Source organism: Euprymna scolopes, chromosome 24, assembly GCF_053919585.1.
Source record: "Euprymna scolopes isolate OS-2025 chromosome 24, ASM5391958v1, whole genome shotgun sequence".
Taxonomy (NCBI): domain Eukaryota; kingdom Metazoa; phylum Mollusca; class Cephalopoda; order Sepiida; family Sepiolidae; genus Euprymna; species Euprymna scolopes.
Window position 1 is genome coordinate 91,216,266 of NC_136505.1, and position 15,906 is coordinate 91,232,171.

Below are 15,906 nucleotides of genomic sequence, written 5' to 3' on the forward strand. Positions count from 1 at the left end.
CATAAATATTTGAATATTCCATTAAAGTTCTCTTTTACACCCCAAAAACTAAGTTAATAAAGAAGTTGAGAACATAATTTTCCTCTCCTCAACTGACCACTTACATTTAAATGTGTTATAGTATGCCTTACTTGTGGTCTTTTAATCTTACTGGATTTCAGGACAAAAATTTATCTTGTCTGGTGGAGTATCTAGTTTTGTCTAGACATTTTTGTATTCCTATATGTCAACAAATAATATACAAGAATATTTTTCACATTAATTTGTATACACACACGCACATATTATTTGGCAAATATGCCTGGTGAAGTAAGTGCAAAAGAAATGCAAACAAACAATTGCACTCAAAGGAAAGGTTAGAGTCTTAAAAAAAAAAATCTTTTGGTTGGAGTGACTGAAATAGTGGGTAAATGCTTGGCGTCCGGTAGAATGCCACAATCTCCAGCAAAAACAAAATGATAAAAATAAAACAAAAATGTGAATATATTTATCTTTTTTTCCCATTTCTTGGTATTCGCTTTTCATTAAAAGAAATTTACTCACAATCTTTTTTAATGTTTTGCTTTACGTTATTTTTTAATTGACTTATTTTTTTTTATTGATTTGTTTTTTATTTGTTTTATTTTTCTATCTTTTATTTATTTTGTATCTTTATTATTTATTTTTAATCTTTATTTTTGTATCATTTATTTTATTGATTTTTGCATTTTTTTGTATCTTTTTTGTTTCTTATTGTCTTTATTTTTTTTTTTATATATTTTTGTGTCTTTTTAAAAAAAATTTTACATTTATTTTTCTGTCTTTTCAGGCCATGAAAATGTCAAACGAACAAAACAGAGCATCTTCAGTCACAATTTGATATTTGTATTTAATCAACGTATAATCATATTGACACATCAGGATCCTTCTAGATTACTGAAGTTAAGTGACCTTGGGCCTGGTCAGTACAAGATGGGTGACCATTCTGAAATACTAGGCACTGTATGTCATCTCTCCTAACCAGGAAATACATGCTGACTCGAGACAACATGTGAACTTGTATTCCCTATAAACTTCCACTTTTAGTGGAAGATGGAATGCTCGATGCTGGGCGAATATGAACAAAAAAAATGGCATCAGTAATTTTTTATTAAAAATGTTAAGGTTGCTAAAGATGCCGATCATCACAAGCAGACGGGAAGTGACAGTGGTCAAGTGGTTAACTACACGGATTGACGACCTGGGTGTCTTAAGTTTGAATTCAGTTCGTTTCTCAAAAATCAATTTCACATGATGTTGGCAACCTGGAACATTGCAGATGTAAATGCATGCAAAGTGACATCACTGGTCGGGAAAAAAAAAAGAATATTATAAAAAAGAGAACGATCACGTAAGAGACAGAGCACAGAATGACGTAACATTCAAGATCTTGTGAGAAGCGTGGAGAACGTTCTAGATCACGTGGGTGACCTCATGGCTGTAACAATGAGTAAATAAATATTGTTGCTACAAAGAAAAAGCAAGTTGGAGTTATTTCCTATTCTTTGTCTTGGTCTCCTTTGCGACTGAAACTACACACAACGTGTATGGATTCCCGGACAAATGTTACAAACCTTTATGTGGTCCCTCCTGTAAAGACTTCATGTCTTTCTAAGACGAATTCTGACTCAAAATATTGCGGAAACCAATGCCAACAAAAGAATCTTTAGATTCATATGTTAATGATGAAGATTACAAGCAGAGAAGAGGAAAGCAACTTTTGTTTCTGCAGTTAAACCATCACAGCAATGACGATTACCGTCATGGCTCTCCATTAAGCATTTGGTTTATTTAATGTTCCTATTTACAATGCGTCCCCACAGGATAGACGTAGACACCAGGGTCGTTTTTTAATGTGGAGAAAGAGAACAAAAATAAAAAATTGTCTCAGTCGTGAAGCATTTCTCCTCCTCTGGTTGAAAAAGTTGTAAATTATAACTATAGGAAGGATAATTACCGATTCCTAGAAAACACTGCTCTTTAAAAAAATTACTTGTTAAAATCTACTACTACACAATTAACCTTCAGCCACTATCTTCTGTGTGTGTGTGTGTGTCTGTGTGTGTGTGTGTCTGTGTGTGTGTGTGTCTGTGTCCGTCCTTGATCCGTTATTAAAAAAAAAACGTTGAATACCTTGACTTCTCCACAACCTGATGATTTTTCTTGAAGCTCTATTTTACCCTGGTCATTTATATTTATATTTCTGTTTTCTCATGGATTACCAATGCATTTTCAACAACTCATTTCGGATTTTTTCAGGTCCTGGATTTTACCATCTATCCCATTTCCCCTTTTTTCCGTTTCTTGCTCTTGAATCCCTTCAAACTGTCTCAAACTGTTAAATGTCTTTTTGAAGCAAATATGATAAACGTTCATATTATTTGTTTCCTGCGATGCATTAACCTGCAAAATTTATTGTATATTTTGAAAACCTCTTCCTTCTGATGAGAAGAATTGCATTCTCCGAAACTCCGTGAAATAAGGTTTTTCTTGTTTTATTTGAATTCCTTGTCAAATAATTAAAATTATTCCTCATAGGAATAAAAGTTCTTTTTGAAAATTTGAATAAATTTTCAATACCAAGATTTTTACATATATAATTTGGCAGCAAGACGTTATCTAAACATGTCCAGTTGAACACGACTAAGTTTTTATTTTTTTCCGATTCTACGGGTAATTTGCTCTATCTGCTGGGCAGTCTTTGTTGTTTCGGTTGGCATGTTGTATATGGCACCAAGTGACAGTTTTTGGCCATTTGCTCAAGCGCTTTTGATCAGTGATCTCTATCGTCGTCAGGAGTGGTTGGTGTAGTTGTTGCTGAGGCTTAGTTAAGTGTATTCATAGTAAATTTGTTCGATTCACCTATTTATTGTTATTTTATTTTATTTGTCAAAGTTGTCTGTTGGGGAGGAGGTGTCGTAAAGCTCATTTTTATAAACAGGCGAATATTACTAATGCCAGCCAAAACAAAAAAGATTGGCTAACAAATACAGCAAATTACCCGTAGAATTGGAAAAAATGAAAACTCAGTTGTGTTCAACCAGACATGTTTACACAAGTCAGAATGTGTGTGTGTGAGGACACTTCTCAACCTATATACTCAATGAATTTTAGGTCTACAGACTTGAAATTTGATATATAGGATATTCAGGCATGTGGAAAACTAGTTTGGTTTTCATACAGAAAAACAGGTTGCTAAGAGATAAAAATTGAAAAATTGGTACATGAGCATTGTCAGATTATTATCTGTTTGCTGTTTCATGAATGCACATGCATGAATGGTTCAGATGTCATTATGTTAAAAATAAGTAGGTTTAAATACACTTCTTAAAGCTCGTGTCAAGCCAGCCTAATGGTTATCATACCTGACTTCCTGTCTTTAGGCTTTGGTTTCAATCTCAGCTTGAGTATTTTTTTTTTTTACTTGCAAGTGAACTATTTAGAAAAAGCATAATACTCGCATGCACATGTCTCAGTTTCTGTAGGAATTAAAATATAATATGCGTATTTTATGACCAGGCAATGTTGCGCGGCCTGCTATAGATATATTATAGTGATGGGAAAATTCCAATACCCCCCCCCCCCCGATTCTCATGCAATTTACAGATATTTTTTGTAAATCTCTAAATATTTAATTATAAAATTATCCCCCCCCCCCCCCATTTACAGTAAAAACATGTTAAATGTGCATATATTTTATCAAAAATACTTGTGGAAGATAATCTATAGATTTTAGTTTTACTGGTAGTTTAAAATCAATGAATATATATTATTTTATTATTGCTACCAGCAGTTAAAGATTTTGTTTTAAACAAAATCAAATGAAAAAAATTGAAGGAAATTAGCACAAATATTTTCAATTCCAATACCCTAAAAAGTTCCGATTTTTCCAATTTCAATTAATCGTCCCAATATATATATATATATATATATATATTGCCTATTAGTTTATATCCGTGAGCTCAAGAAATTGAAATTTATTTTTAAAGTTGATCAAATAAAACTTATCTGAAGTGGCAGTGAATATCAAAATATTAAATTTCCAACATTTACTGATCGTTTTGGAATACGGGTAGATGTCAAATCGCTGGAGAAAAATTAATCGCGCCATTATCAAAGAAGTGGATTAGATTTCAATGGCTTTGGAAACTATTCCAATGACCAATTTACATCGATGAGGCATACAAGGTATGCATCAGAGGTCGGATATTTTATTGCTGCACTGTTTGTTGCATGCGAAACAGTCAGTTATGCTTGCGTAAAAGTGTTCCAGCAACGAATATCATTTTTTTTGTTGTTCTTCAAATTTTTCAAGTAGATGTATGATCCTCATTCACAGATCAAAAGGTCTTCTAAGAATTGTTTGGAATTCACATTGATGGATTTTGGATATTCTTTTGATTAATAAGAAAAAAAAAAAAAAAAAGCAAAAGAGAAAAATAGAATCTTAATCAACTGCATGACGAGCTGCCAGGAATTCTTCATCCTGTTCAAAAGGTCATTTACATTTTTGGGGGCAGAAAGGTTAACTGGAAAAATAATTATTGGATGTAGAACCACAGCCCAAGAGAAAAGAATTTGGCCTGAGAAAGACATAAAAATATCAACTCAACTCGTAAACACGCACATATGTGCAACTGAATAGTTGCTATAGCAACATTCTGAACTAGAGTTAAAGATAAAAAAAAAAATTCGATCTAATCTGTTTCACGGCAAATCAACCCTTTTGAATATATTTTTTTAAAAACTGTTTCATCCCAAACAAGTCATGTTGCTACTGAACATAAGGGGTTACTGTGATTAGGGGTCAGATTTATAGTAGGCCTCCAAAGTGGGGAATTAAGCAGCGAAATGTTTGTTAAGGTTACATTAAAATTTCTGCATTTTAGTACAGTCAAGAAAACGGAGGAATTCCAAATCTAAGCCATCTGAAGAAAGAAGCTATTTGAATAAGAAGTTTTTCAGCCCATTTGGACATTTAAAATGAAAAGTGGGATATTGTTGCTACAGGATGGTCAGGGGTATTAGTGTTGGGAGGTACAAAGGCAATAGGTTTGTCAGACCACATTCTGTGAAAGTACAGAGATGCAACATTGTAGCGAGAGGACGGGAGAAGGAGCTTAATAGTGTGGGACGTACTATGCGAAAACCTCTTACATCCTAAGAGGAAAAAAATAATAGTTGTTCCAGACCAAATGTTGCAACAATGCTCCATGCATGAGTAAATGCTTGCTTTATAGGGATAAGATACTGGCAGGTATGAGAAGTTTACAAGTCTGGAGTTCATCTTCTTTGCAGAAGATTTGACAGTATCTTCTATGTATTTATCCCAATTCATGTTGTCTGTGAATGCTAGAGCAGAGAGTTTGAACGTTTGACTTGAATGGAAAGGATACGATTAGCCATAGCAATCAGTTAATACTAGGCATCCCAAACCAACATTTTACTTTCCTTATTTCTAAAAGCTTTTAATGTTGACACAAATTTTTGTGAAACATAAAGAATGGTATAAGAAATACTTAGTCAAATATGATAACTATATAAAGAACAGTAAATATTGAAGCCATAAAAACATTGGCAATCTCCGAATAAAAGAGGCAACACTAATAACCAGATTCAAACCATAAATCAACAAGCAGAACACGCGGGGTACCCCTCCAAAGCGAAAACTTTACTTTCATCATGACTAATGTTTGTGCAAAATTTCAACAAAAAAAAAATCCAAGGTGTGGTTATTGAAAAAAGTGAAAACATACAAACAGACAAATGATTCAGAAGCAATTTTATCCTTACAATGCCTCATGGGGAGGCAATCAGAGTTATCCTGGAAAATCCGTACTGGCAAAAATTTACTTTCACCATGACTAATGTTAAATTTTAAATTCAAGGTATGGTTATTGAGAAAAGTGCAAACAAACAGACGAACAGGAGTGAATTACTAGGTCCAGTCCCTCCTTTGTTGGGGGACCAACAATAGATTAGGACTCAACACTAAATACTTAAATAATAAACTTACAGTTACACGTAAACACATAATGGATTAATAATTTTTTACCACCAGAATAAATAAAACAATCACTAAGAAATAGCGTATGAGACATCATATGAAAGAACTGCTGATGTGTGTTAGGAGCAGCAGCTGCATGACATGGATGCAAATGACCAAAATTGTGCATAATGTGATGTCACAGTGGAGGAAGAGAAGGGAAAGGAAAAGCAGAGAGAAAAAAAAGACACCACGTGGTGAGCAGACCGGCAGGGCGTGAATGTGTGAGATTGCCTGCTTACTACCACTTTTTCTTTTTTTTTTTGCTCAACGCACCTAAAAAAAAAAAAAAAAAAAAAAAAACACCTGGGCAACGCCGGGCCTCCAGGCTAGTAATAAATAAAACCATAAGAAATAATATATGTGACATCATGTGATAGCTACTGATGCATGTTAGCAGCAGCAGCAGCTGCATGAGATGTATGCAAATGCCCAAGCTGGTGCATAATGTGACGTCACAATGAAGGAAGAGAAGGGAAAGGAAAAGCAGGGAGATAAGACACCACATGGTGATAGGACCAGCAGGGCGTGAATGCATGAGATGGATATGTTACCCATGTCGGCATGAGAGACTTAAACCATGTCTTCGACAGTGTTTTTTCAATTAAATGGAAAACTAAGAGACGTTTAAAATAAGATGCAGTCTGTTGTTTGCAAAGTACCATTAATAAATGCCTTTTCTTTTAACTAGAAAAAAAGTGAGTCAAATTTATTTTTATTTTTTTGTTGTTCCTTTGCAACTGTCTCAGCATGCAACGTGCAAGATCATGTTAACATGTAACAACATTCCAATCTTCTAGTATGAGGAGATGCAAACAAAAAAAATGAGTTTTTATCGGAGGTATTCCAATATATATTATTCCTTAATTGGAATTCATTTTTGAGATGAGCATTATATATATTAATTTATTTTTATTTCGGACTATTATTCTCATCTTTATTAGTTGTTGTCTTTAATCTTTTATTGGTTTGTTTTATTCACAACGTTTCGGCCAACTATTCCTCTGGCCTTCGTCAGGTGATAACCGCGACGGATAGGAACTTCGAATCTCCTAACTGCATTCTCAGCCATCACTGCCATCCATAGTTGTTGTCGTCTCACCACATTTTGGCCAAGTAAACATCTGGCACGCTTTGACGAAGGCCAGAGGAATAGTTGGCCGAAACGTTGTGAATAAAACAAACCAATAAAAGATTAAAAACAACTAATAAAGATGAGAATAATAGTCCGAAATAAAAATAAATTAATATGAGGTATTCCAAATCAAAAAGTTCATTTTCATTATAAAAACGTTTTGCTCATACAAAACAAATAAAGGTATCAAAACTAATTTGGTAGCTCAACGTCTATTCACTGCACCACGTGCCTCGAATGTGCAATGTATAGAGATGTTGAGTCAATGGTTCCAGATGAGGATTGTCTGAAGATAGCAATTTCAATCCTACTCAACAGTATGGGGCAAATCCCTACATTTCAAATGACTCAGAATGTGTAAAAATGGTTTTGATTACTCGTGAGGGTATGATTCCATTAATTTCAATGATCGTTTTTATAAGCACGGTTATGACAACCAACCAATCAGAAACTTCAAATGTCATTATAAAAAATATTGAATTTTGGATTCAGTTAAGTTCACTGTTGACCTCTCTCAAAACGACTGAATGGTGACTGCATTGATTCTTCTCCGCCATCTTTGTTACTAAGAATTACTCAACACTCGAAATCGTGACTGCATTGATTCTTCGCAGATTTGATTTACTGCTGCCATCTTTGTTCAATATAATGTCTCAAAACTTAACAGAATGGCTGCAGGGAACAGTTTGGTGATTATGTTATCAAACTATTCTGGAGTAGAAGAGGACAATCACGATACAAATCAGGGCAATGCCAAAAGGTTTTTTTTTTTTTTAATGGCATATCAACCCTTTTCATGCTATTCATTGTAAAAATCTATTTTGGTAAACGTTTTTATACTATATTTATTCATGGGGTTTGGTTTGGTTATTTTGAAGAAATTGTTACATGTTATTTTTTTTATTGGAACTCTGAGATGAGGCTTCATATTCATGTGGCGCAGTGGATGGAGGTGTTGAGTCTCTTCTCCAGGTGCATATTGTCCAAAGATAGCAGTTACAATCCTACCCAAGAGGATTAGTTGGTGAAACAGCAACTATGGAAGACAGTAATTACTAGAGATACAGTTACAAGACTCAGCATTCCTATCTCGTCGCAGTTAATCACCTGGAGAAGGCCAAAGGATGAGTTGGCCGAAACATGGTAAAACAACAACAACTGTGAAGATGAGGATAACAGTTCACAAAAAGAATGAATACAGAAAAATTGTTGTTTTGGTTTTGCAGAACATGATTGAGTTTTGCAAAAGGGAAAGTGGGGGAAACAAACAAACAAACAATAACATCAGCCTTTGATGCATTTTCTTTTTGAAAAGAAACTGGTATTTTCAGAAATTGATCTGGCAGCACCAGACCATAAAAGGAGTGTGCCAGAGTTATTGACTAATTTTTACAGTAATATATATATATATATATATATATATTGTTAAATCTGAATTCATTATTGAGATGAGTATTATTTATTAATTTATTTTATTTCGGACTATTATCCTCATCTTTATTAATTGTTTCACAACGTTTCGGTCAACTCTTCCTCTGGCCTTCTACGAACAGTTGTCCGAAACATTGTGAAACAACTAAAAAGATGAGGATAATAGTCCGCAATAAAATAAATTAATAACTTTTACAGGTCGTCATATTCAAGTGTGGTTATCATTAGACGGCCATAAAACAAAGACTGTTGGCATTCATGCCTAAAAATGGGTGGACAAACCAGACATTGTAGCTATTTTAAATGATTCTTTTATCATTGCTGCACCAATGGAATGGTTAAATATATTCTGAGAAAAATGAAAGCAACTGTCAGAGCTGCTATTTTGAAACATGGTAGACATACGAGGAAAGTTCCAAAAGTAATGGTTCCTATTTTTCATTCCACCTGAATGGATCAGAAGGGCGATTGCAAATTGCATTGTTATGATGACTGAACTTGTGCATTCATGATTTGAAAGCTTCATCTCTGTTGCAGATATTGACGGTGTGAGACTAAGAAGGCAACCCCTGTCATGAATGTATATTAGAAGTAGAGAGGAATCATTGAATCCCTGGCAAAAATGCATTGAAAATGGTGACTATGTAGAAAAATACATTCGGGAGCAGAAAAGGTTGTTTGTTTCAATGATACCACTCTTGTCTTGATAGCTCTTCAATTTTTTTTAAGTAAAAATAAGAATAGAAGACTATTTTTGAAACATATTGTAACTTTTGTTTTATTTTCCATCAGGAAACTATTTGTTCTGGTCTTATACCAATGTGTTTTGATTACTGGTCTATAATTAACAAAAAGTGTATTGACAAAACATCTTACAGAAGTATACATCATGATTCTGAGACCATAACTGCCACAAATTGTTATATTTACTTCTTCCCCACTGCACAAAGATGTGACAGAAGATTAGAAAGTGAAGAAAGTCAAGTCAACACTCTTAAAGGAGAAGCACCAACCTTTTAAAAATTGCCTGGGCAGCCTCATTGGTATTTCTCAATCTGGGTGCCTCAGGCATTAAGCAATAAATTTACTCGATACCAAGGGGGAGGCAAAACCTGGGAGGGTGGACCTAAGAGTATCCAGGACGAATATCTCCTCCAAACAGATAAAAGGTCGCTGCAAAAGACCCAGTTTCTGTCGAACTGATTGTTGAGATTGGAGTCTCGACTGGCATATCTACGATAGCGACCGGACACCAATAATTGCAATGAATTGTGGTATTTACTTTCTCCCCCACAGCCAGAAGATGTGACAAAAGACCAGACGGTGGGGAGAGTAAAGTCAGTGCCCCTAAAGGAGGAAAATTGCTTGAGCAGCTCTGTTGGCAGTAAGTAATAAACTCTTTCTACCCAAAAGGAGGCATCGCCTGGGAGGGTGGATCTCCTAGGAGTACCTAGAATGAATGGCTCAGCCCACCAAATAAAAGGGCAGAGAAATAACCCAGTTTCTGTCAAGATTGGAGTTTCAACCAGTATGTGTTTGATCTCAATCTGCTGCCAAATGAATGGCGTTAATCACTTCCATGATGACTATTTATTTTCTCTGGGGAAGTCCATTTATTTCTGAAATAGGTAGATTAGCTTATCCCATGGCAGTAATAACACAAGATTTAGAGTACACAGCATTCAAAATGGTTTTCAGGACATCGCTGACATTGCCCGGTCAATTTCATGAAAAAAAAAAAAAAAATCATTTTCAGCTAACTATAAATTCTGTACAGGATTTCGAATGAAGAATAAAGGATTTCATTTTCATGCCTACAAGGTCATAAGCAAAAGATTTGGCATCCCAAAGGACTTTCACAAGAGAAGATAGAGTAAAAAACAACAACAAAACTTACATTCACTGTTCTTCAGAAGCTAGGTCAAAAGAGTGAGGGGTACTTACCTGAAAAATAAAAAAAAGATAATAAAATCAGTAAAACATGACAGAAAATAAAAATACATAAAAGAAAAAGAGAAAAATGAGAACAAAAAACAAAAAAAAATTAATCTTGGTCAGAAGTCATTTTTGAAAAATCAGTGCACTGGGATTAACACACTCTGGCCTACAAAAAGTGCTTAGTCAACAGCATTCTTCAGTAGGGATGCCTCAGGCAATTTATTATATAAAGGGCAGTTGTATGTGTGAGTATATATGTGTGTTCAGCTAAAAGTCAAAAACTACAAAACAAACAACCACAAAGTTAGAACATTCTTGATCGTTGCCCTGGATCAATAATATCTATAATTTTATAAAAATTATTCATTTTTAGGGATTCAACTGAGCCAGCTTTTTCAGAGACTACCATGTTGTCAATATACCTATAAAGTTGCATTTTTTTTTTTCTTACTCTGACATTGATATTACAAGCTTACTTTTTCAGCTTAAAAATTATGAAAGTGAACTTCTTAATATACTCAGTCATGGATATGCAAGCAACTACATGAAGTTTAAATAATTCGCATATTCCTTTGAAGAAATGAGTGTAATTAATTATTCATTTTTTATGATTTATTAAATGATTGGTTTCATTTCACTATGCTTCTTATGGATAGTTTCTACATTCTGCATAATTGCATAGAATTTAAGATGAAACCGTTCTAGCATATGAATATATATATATATATATAAATAAATAAAGGGACAGTGTGTGTGTGTGTGTGTGTGAAAAGTTTCTATGAAACTCCTGTCTAAACATTTAGTCTACAGAGTTAAAATTTGATATATAGGGTATTTGGACTTGTAAAACACTTTAAATTTGATTTTTAGCTAGTAAAAATAGCTGCTAAGGGGGCAAAAAGTGCCTGGGCAGTCCCGGCGGCATTTCCCGGTAAGGGCACCTCAGGCAATAAACTAACACCTTCTAAAAGAAAGGAGGCAAAGCCTAAGAAAGTGAACCTATTACGACACAGAATCAGCATTACACCGCAATCAACCGGGACCAGGTCATTACAGGAAGGGTCTAAACTCTGGTGATTTTGAGGGTCTGAAGATAAAAATCCCTAGTCAGCACAGTAGTAGAATGCTCATGTTGGTGCGCAATCTGGTCTAACCAGAGATAGTGACACATAACCCCTTTTTAGGGAGATGGAAAAGCCTGGGAGGTTTGATCTCCTACAATAGAAGAAAAACATGCTCGTCAGCAACAAAGCCAGTGTCGGACGAATTTTATTCACACATAAGAAGAGGAACAATTATTTAAAAAAAAAAAAAAGGAACAATTTTTTTTATCAGATGTCGAGGGGAGGGAAAAAAAACTAACCTCATTTTTTCATATATTGCAAATACAGAAACGGATTTTTATATACAGAATATAAAGAGATAAATGTTAAACACATCAACTTGATATCAGGTTTCAGATGTTCCGACATGAGGAGTGATAATTTGGATTATTCAGGCTTCTGTTCTTATGATCGTTTCTAATTAATTATTTACTTGCTTCACCACAAAGGTAGAGCTAGACACAAGACTAGTTTTTAATGTGGGCAAAATACAGCTTTCACAAAAAACAATTATTTCGAGCAGTGATAAAACATGTTTCACAATTTAGCAGACTATATATATGAGATGCCCTCGATAAATTTCCACTTTTTTTCGTATGCGCACTTTTATTGATAGTACATGAAACTCTAGACCCCTTCAAAGTAATCTCCTCTGGCTGCAATGCACTTCTACTATTCCAACAACATCTGGAAGGCCTGCATGCCAATGACACTCGTCACAGTCTCTCCCCTCAATTGTCTCATAACGACAACCTCTAAGGTTTTCTTTCAGCTTAGGGAATAACCAAATGTCCCAGAGAGTAAGATCTGGACTAAAGGGAGAATGAGGAACTGTATTGATGCCCATCTTGGTCAAATAGTCTGATCTTCTCTGATCATCCTTGGGACAAACTTCATGCAAATCATCCACAACTTCAGTTCCTCGTATATAATTGTGTGTATAGTTCCCACATTAACACCAAACTGTGCACTGTTTGTCTCTATAGACACACAATGGGCCTTATCCATGAAATTCTTTATTTGGCCAATCAACTCTGGTGTTCTGACTTCCTTTACTCCTCCCATCATCCCTCACAGACACCTTGTCTTACTTGAATCTCTTATGCCACTCAAAAACTGATGCCCGATTCATGCAAGATGGTCCAAAAGCAGTCTGAAGCATTCCATACGTTTCTGTAGCATTTTTTCCAAGTTTAAAAACAGAACTTTATTGCATATCATTCTTTTAAAATGTCCTCGCGTTCAGATTGCATTTTTGAATGCACAAGTCCAGAACTCCATCTTTGTCACAGACTATTTGACCAAGATGGACATCAAGACAGTTCGCCACCCTCCCTATAGTCTAAACCTTACTCTCTGTGACTTGGTTATTTCCTAAGCTCAAGGAAAACCTTAGAGGCTATCGTTATGAGAAAATTGAGATGAAAGCAGCTGTGATGAGGATGATTGACAGACTCTCACAAGTAGACTTCTATGGGTCCTTCAAGAAGTTGTTGAAACGGTACAACAAGTGCATTGCAGCCAGAGGGGATTACTTCGAAGGGGGGCTAGAGTGTTATGAGTGTACTATCAATAAAACTGCTCATGCGAAAAAGTCTAGAAATTTATTGAAGGCACCTCGTAATTATTAAGGAATGCCTTAGATTGTATGACCTCAGAGAAGATTAAATTCAGACACTAGAGGGAGAAGGTGTGGAACAAGAGACTTCTATGATACTAGCCTGGATTCCTGGCATTGCCTAAGTTTGGAGGTGTGTGTTGAGCGGAAAAAAAAAAAAAATAGTGGTAGTAGGCAGGCTCGAACCCGTGACCCAAAAATAGAAAAGAACATGAAAAAAAAAAAAAAGTGACATCTTTGCTGTTGCGTCTATCGGTCCATCGGCAAACCGGAAGTGGTGAAGGTTTAAATTAAGACTCGTCAATGGAAAAGAGGGGATGACTTAAAAATATTGGCGATAGGAGTGATCCCTCCTTGTAGAAAAGTGCCAAGCTGAGGGTGAAGGAATTAATGTTTTTAACCAATTTTTCGATCTTTGTCGTCCGAAAGGTCGAGCTTCAAAATGATACCGATCTCGTGAAAATGCGTCGCCTCTGCGGAAAGTTTTAGGCAGACATACAAACACACATACATACATTTAAACAGACGGGTGAGATTTATATTATAGACGGTCATGTTGAAAGTGTAGATGAGAGATCTTGAATTAGTAGATGTAGAACAGTTGGCATACAGATATAGGCCAAAGAAGACATGGCAGAAATAATAAGGATAGATTTGAAAGAAAGAGGGATAGGTTAGTTTGTAAGTCTTTTTCTAAAAGCTGTCCAACACATGCCAGCATGTAAAACAAATGATGATGATATACGATTTATCATTCAAGTGGTTATTTTAATTTACCCATAATTATAGGGGAATTGTAAGTTGATACCCCCTCCCACAATAGTATAAGTCCATTCAATAGATGTTATTCCATAGTTATATTGGTATCCATTGCGACAATAACAGCTAATAACACCCTACTTCTTGAATAAGTTTGTAATCTAATAAATGCCTTTATTGAGTTTTCAAAAGAAACAATGCAGCGTTTATCAAGACGCGGATATCGAATAACATGATAGATGGTGAGAAGGTAAAAAAAAAAAAAAAAAGACAGCAAAAATCAGGTGTCCTCGAAAACTGATGACCTTTGACAAACAATCGACGTCTTATGACATTTATTTGATATGTGTTAAGCGTCTCTATGTTCCAGTGACTACACAGGCATCAAGTAAGAGGAAAGTTTTGGTAGTTTACCCATAAAGCCATTGGGTTGATTTCTATCAATGTAGTTTTATTTTTTAGTGATTATCAAGATTACAAATATGACAGCCTCAGGTCTGCCATTTTATTGTTCTAACTTAGCAACTCTGCACTACTTGTGTTTCAAATTAAATAAATGCTTTCTCTCGAATTGCTAGACTTTGGAATTCCATCCCGGATCCCTGATTTCCCAACTGTACTGACTCGCAGAAGTTCAAGTGTAATGTGAACAGATATCTTGCTTCTCAACTCCCTATATAGTTCCTTGAAAATTTTGTCCCTCACATCCAAGTGGCATTGAATTGTTTGGGGTGAAAAAGCAAGAAAAAAAAAAAGAAAAAAAAAGAAAAAAAAAGAACTTATTCAGGTAGGTCAAAGAATAACTTATCTTGCCTTTGGTAACATTTATTTGTATTTGTTTTATATTTGTTTCTTGGCCATTTTTTCAGTTTGTTGTCTATAGTATAAAATGCTAAGAGTAAAAACAAATGAATTGATTTAGGAGTACGTTTATGGTGTAGGGACAAAAACCTCTGACTTCCTTTTTATATTTAAAAAAAAAAAATAAATAAAAACTTAATTTTAAATCAAAATCGTTGTCATTAAGTAGTTGATTTATTTATTTAAAAGACCTGCCAGGGTGTTTGGAGAGGTGTGTTGAAAAAAAAAAAAAAAAAAAAAAAATGTGAAAGAAATCTGATGTCTTAGCCAATGTCTCCATGACGCGACCGGAAGTCAAAAGCATTGAAATTAACTAAAGTCAATCCAGTGGTGACGATGACTTGCTAAAATGTCGGTGAAAAAAAAATAAAAAAAAATGCATCCCTCTTTGTACAAACGGCCGAGTTTAGAGTAAAGGAATTAATATTTTTGGCCAATTTTTCGATATTTGTCGTCCGAGAAGTCGGGCTTCAAAATGATACCAATCTTGTCAGGATCTGTCACCTCTGTCGAAGACAGACATACTAACATACATACATACATTTAAACAGCCAAGTGAGATTTATATTATAGAGGAAGGTGGCGACTACTCATGACAACTATTTTCATGTTTATTTTTCCCCAAGTGGAGAGTCATTCTTGTAATAGAAGAATGATCCGAAGACGATGGCAAAATAAATAACTATCATAGTCAAAATTAAATTATCCAGTTGGAAATATTAAATGTAGTTGCCCACCACCAAAAATTGACAGTATCAATCTAGTTAGAGAAATATTGAATTGTAAAGAATTCCAGGTAAAGAACGGTACTATTACTCCAGACAGTCTGCATAGCCTAGTTCCTTTCCTGTGTCAAGACAAAAAGCTATAAATGAAACATTTAAAGATATTCAGTATATTTTACACAGCGATTCTTGTACCGAATTAGTACCCGAGTAGTTTGTTCAGACTATAGTCCAGTGTTATAAGAACTAACGAATCAGGTATCAGATTCACG

At 34.8% G+C, this 15,906-nt stretch overlaps 2 protein-coding genes across 24 annotated transcripts in view; one reads left to right on the plus strand and one right to left on the minus strand.

Moving 5' to 3' along the window:
• The window catches only part of LOC145246840 (adenosylhomocysteinase-like 1), a 736,073-nt gene that overhangs the window by 605,949 nt on the left and 114,218 nt on the right, over positions 1 to 15,906 (minus strand). The gene's annotated exons all lie outside the window — the stretch shown is intronic.
• LOC145246842 (uncharacterized) overlaps positions 1 to 15,906 on the plus strand; it is a 323,121-nt gene that overhangs the window by 287,970 nt on the left and 19,245 nt on the right. For 11 of the 19 annotated variants that reach the window (XR_013863191.1, XR_013863182.1, XR_013863187.1 and 8 more), the window contains one exon: positions 809 to 14,835. The exons of 3 other annotated variants lie outside the window; for them this stretch is intronic. Coding sequence is in view for 2 of the 16 variants with exons in the window: in XM_080108690.1 (XP_079964816.1) it covers positions 809 to 859 (51 nt within the window). In the remaining 14 variants the exon portion in view is untranslated. Of the gene's footprint in view, positions 1 to 808; positions 14,836 to 15,906 lie in introns of those variants that run through there. 5 more of the 19 variants (XR_013863180.1, XR_013863181.1, XM_080108689.1 and 2 more) reach the window with 1 other exon arrangement.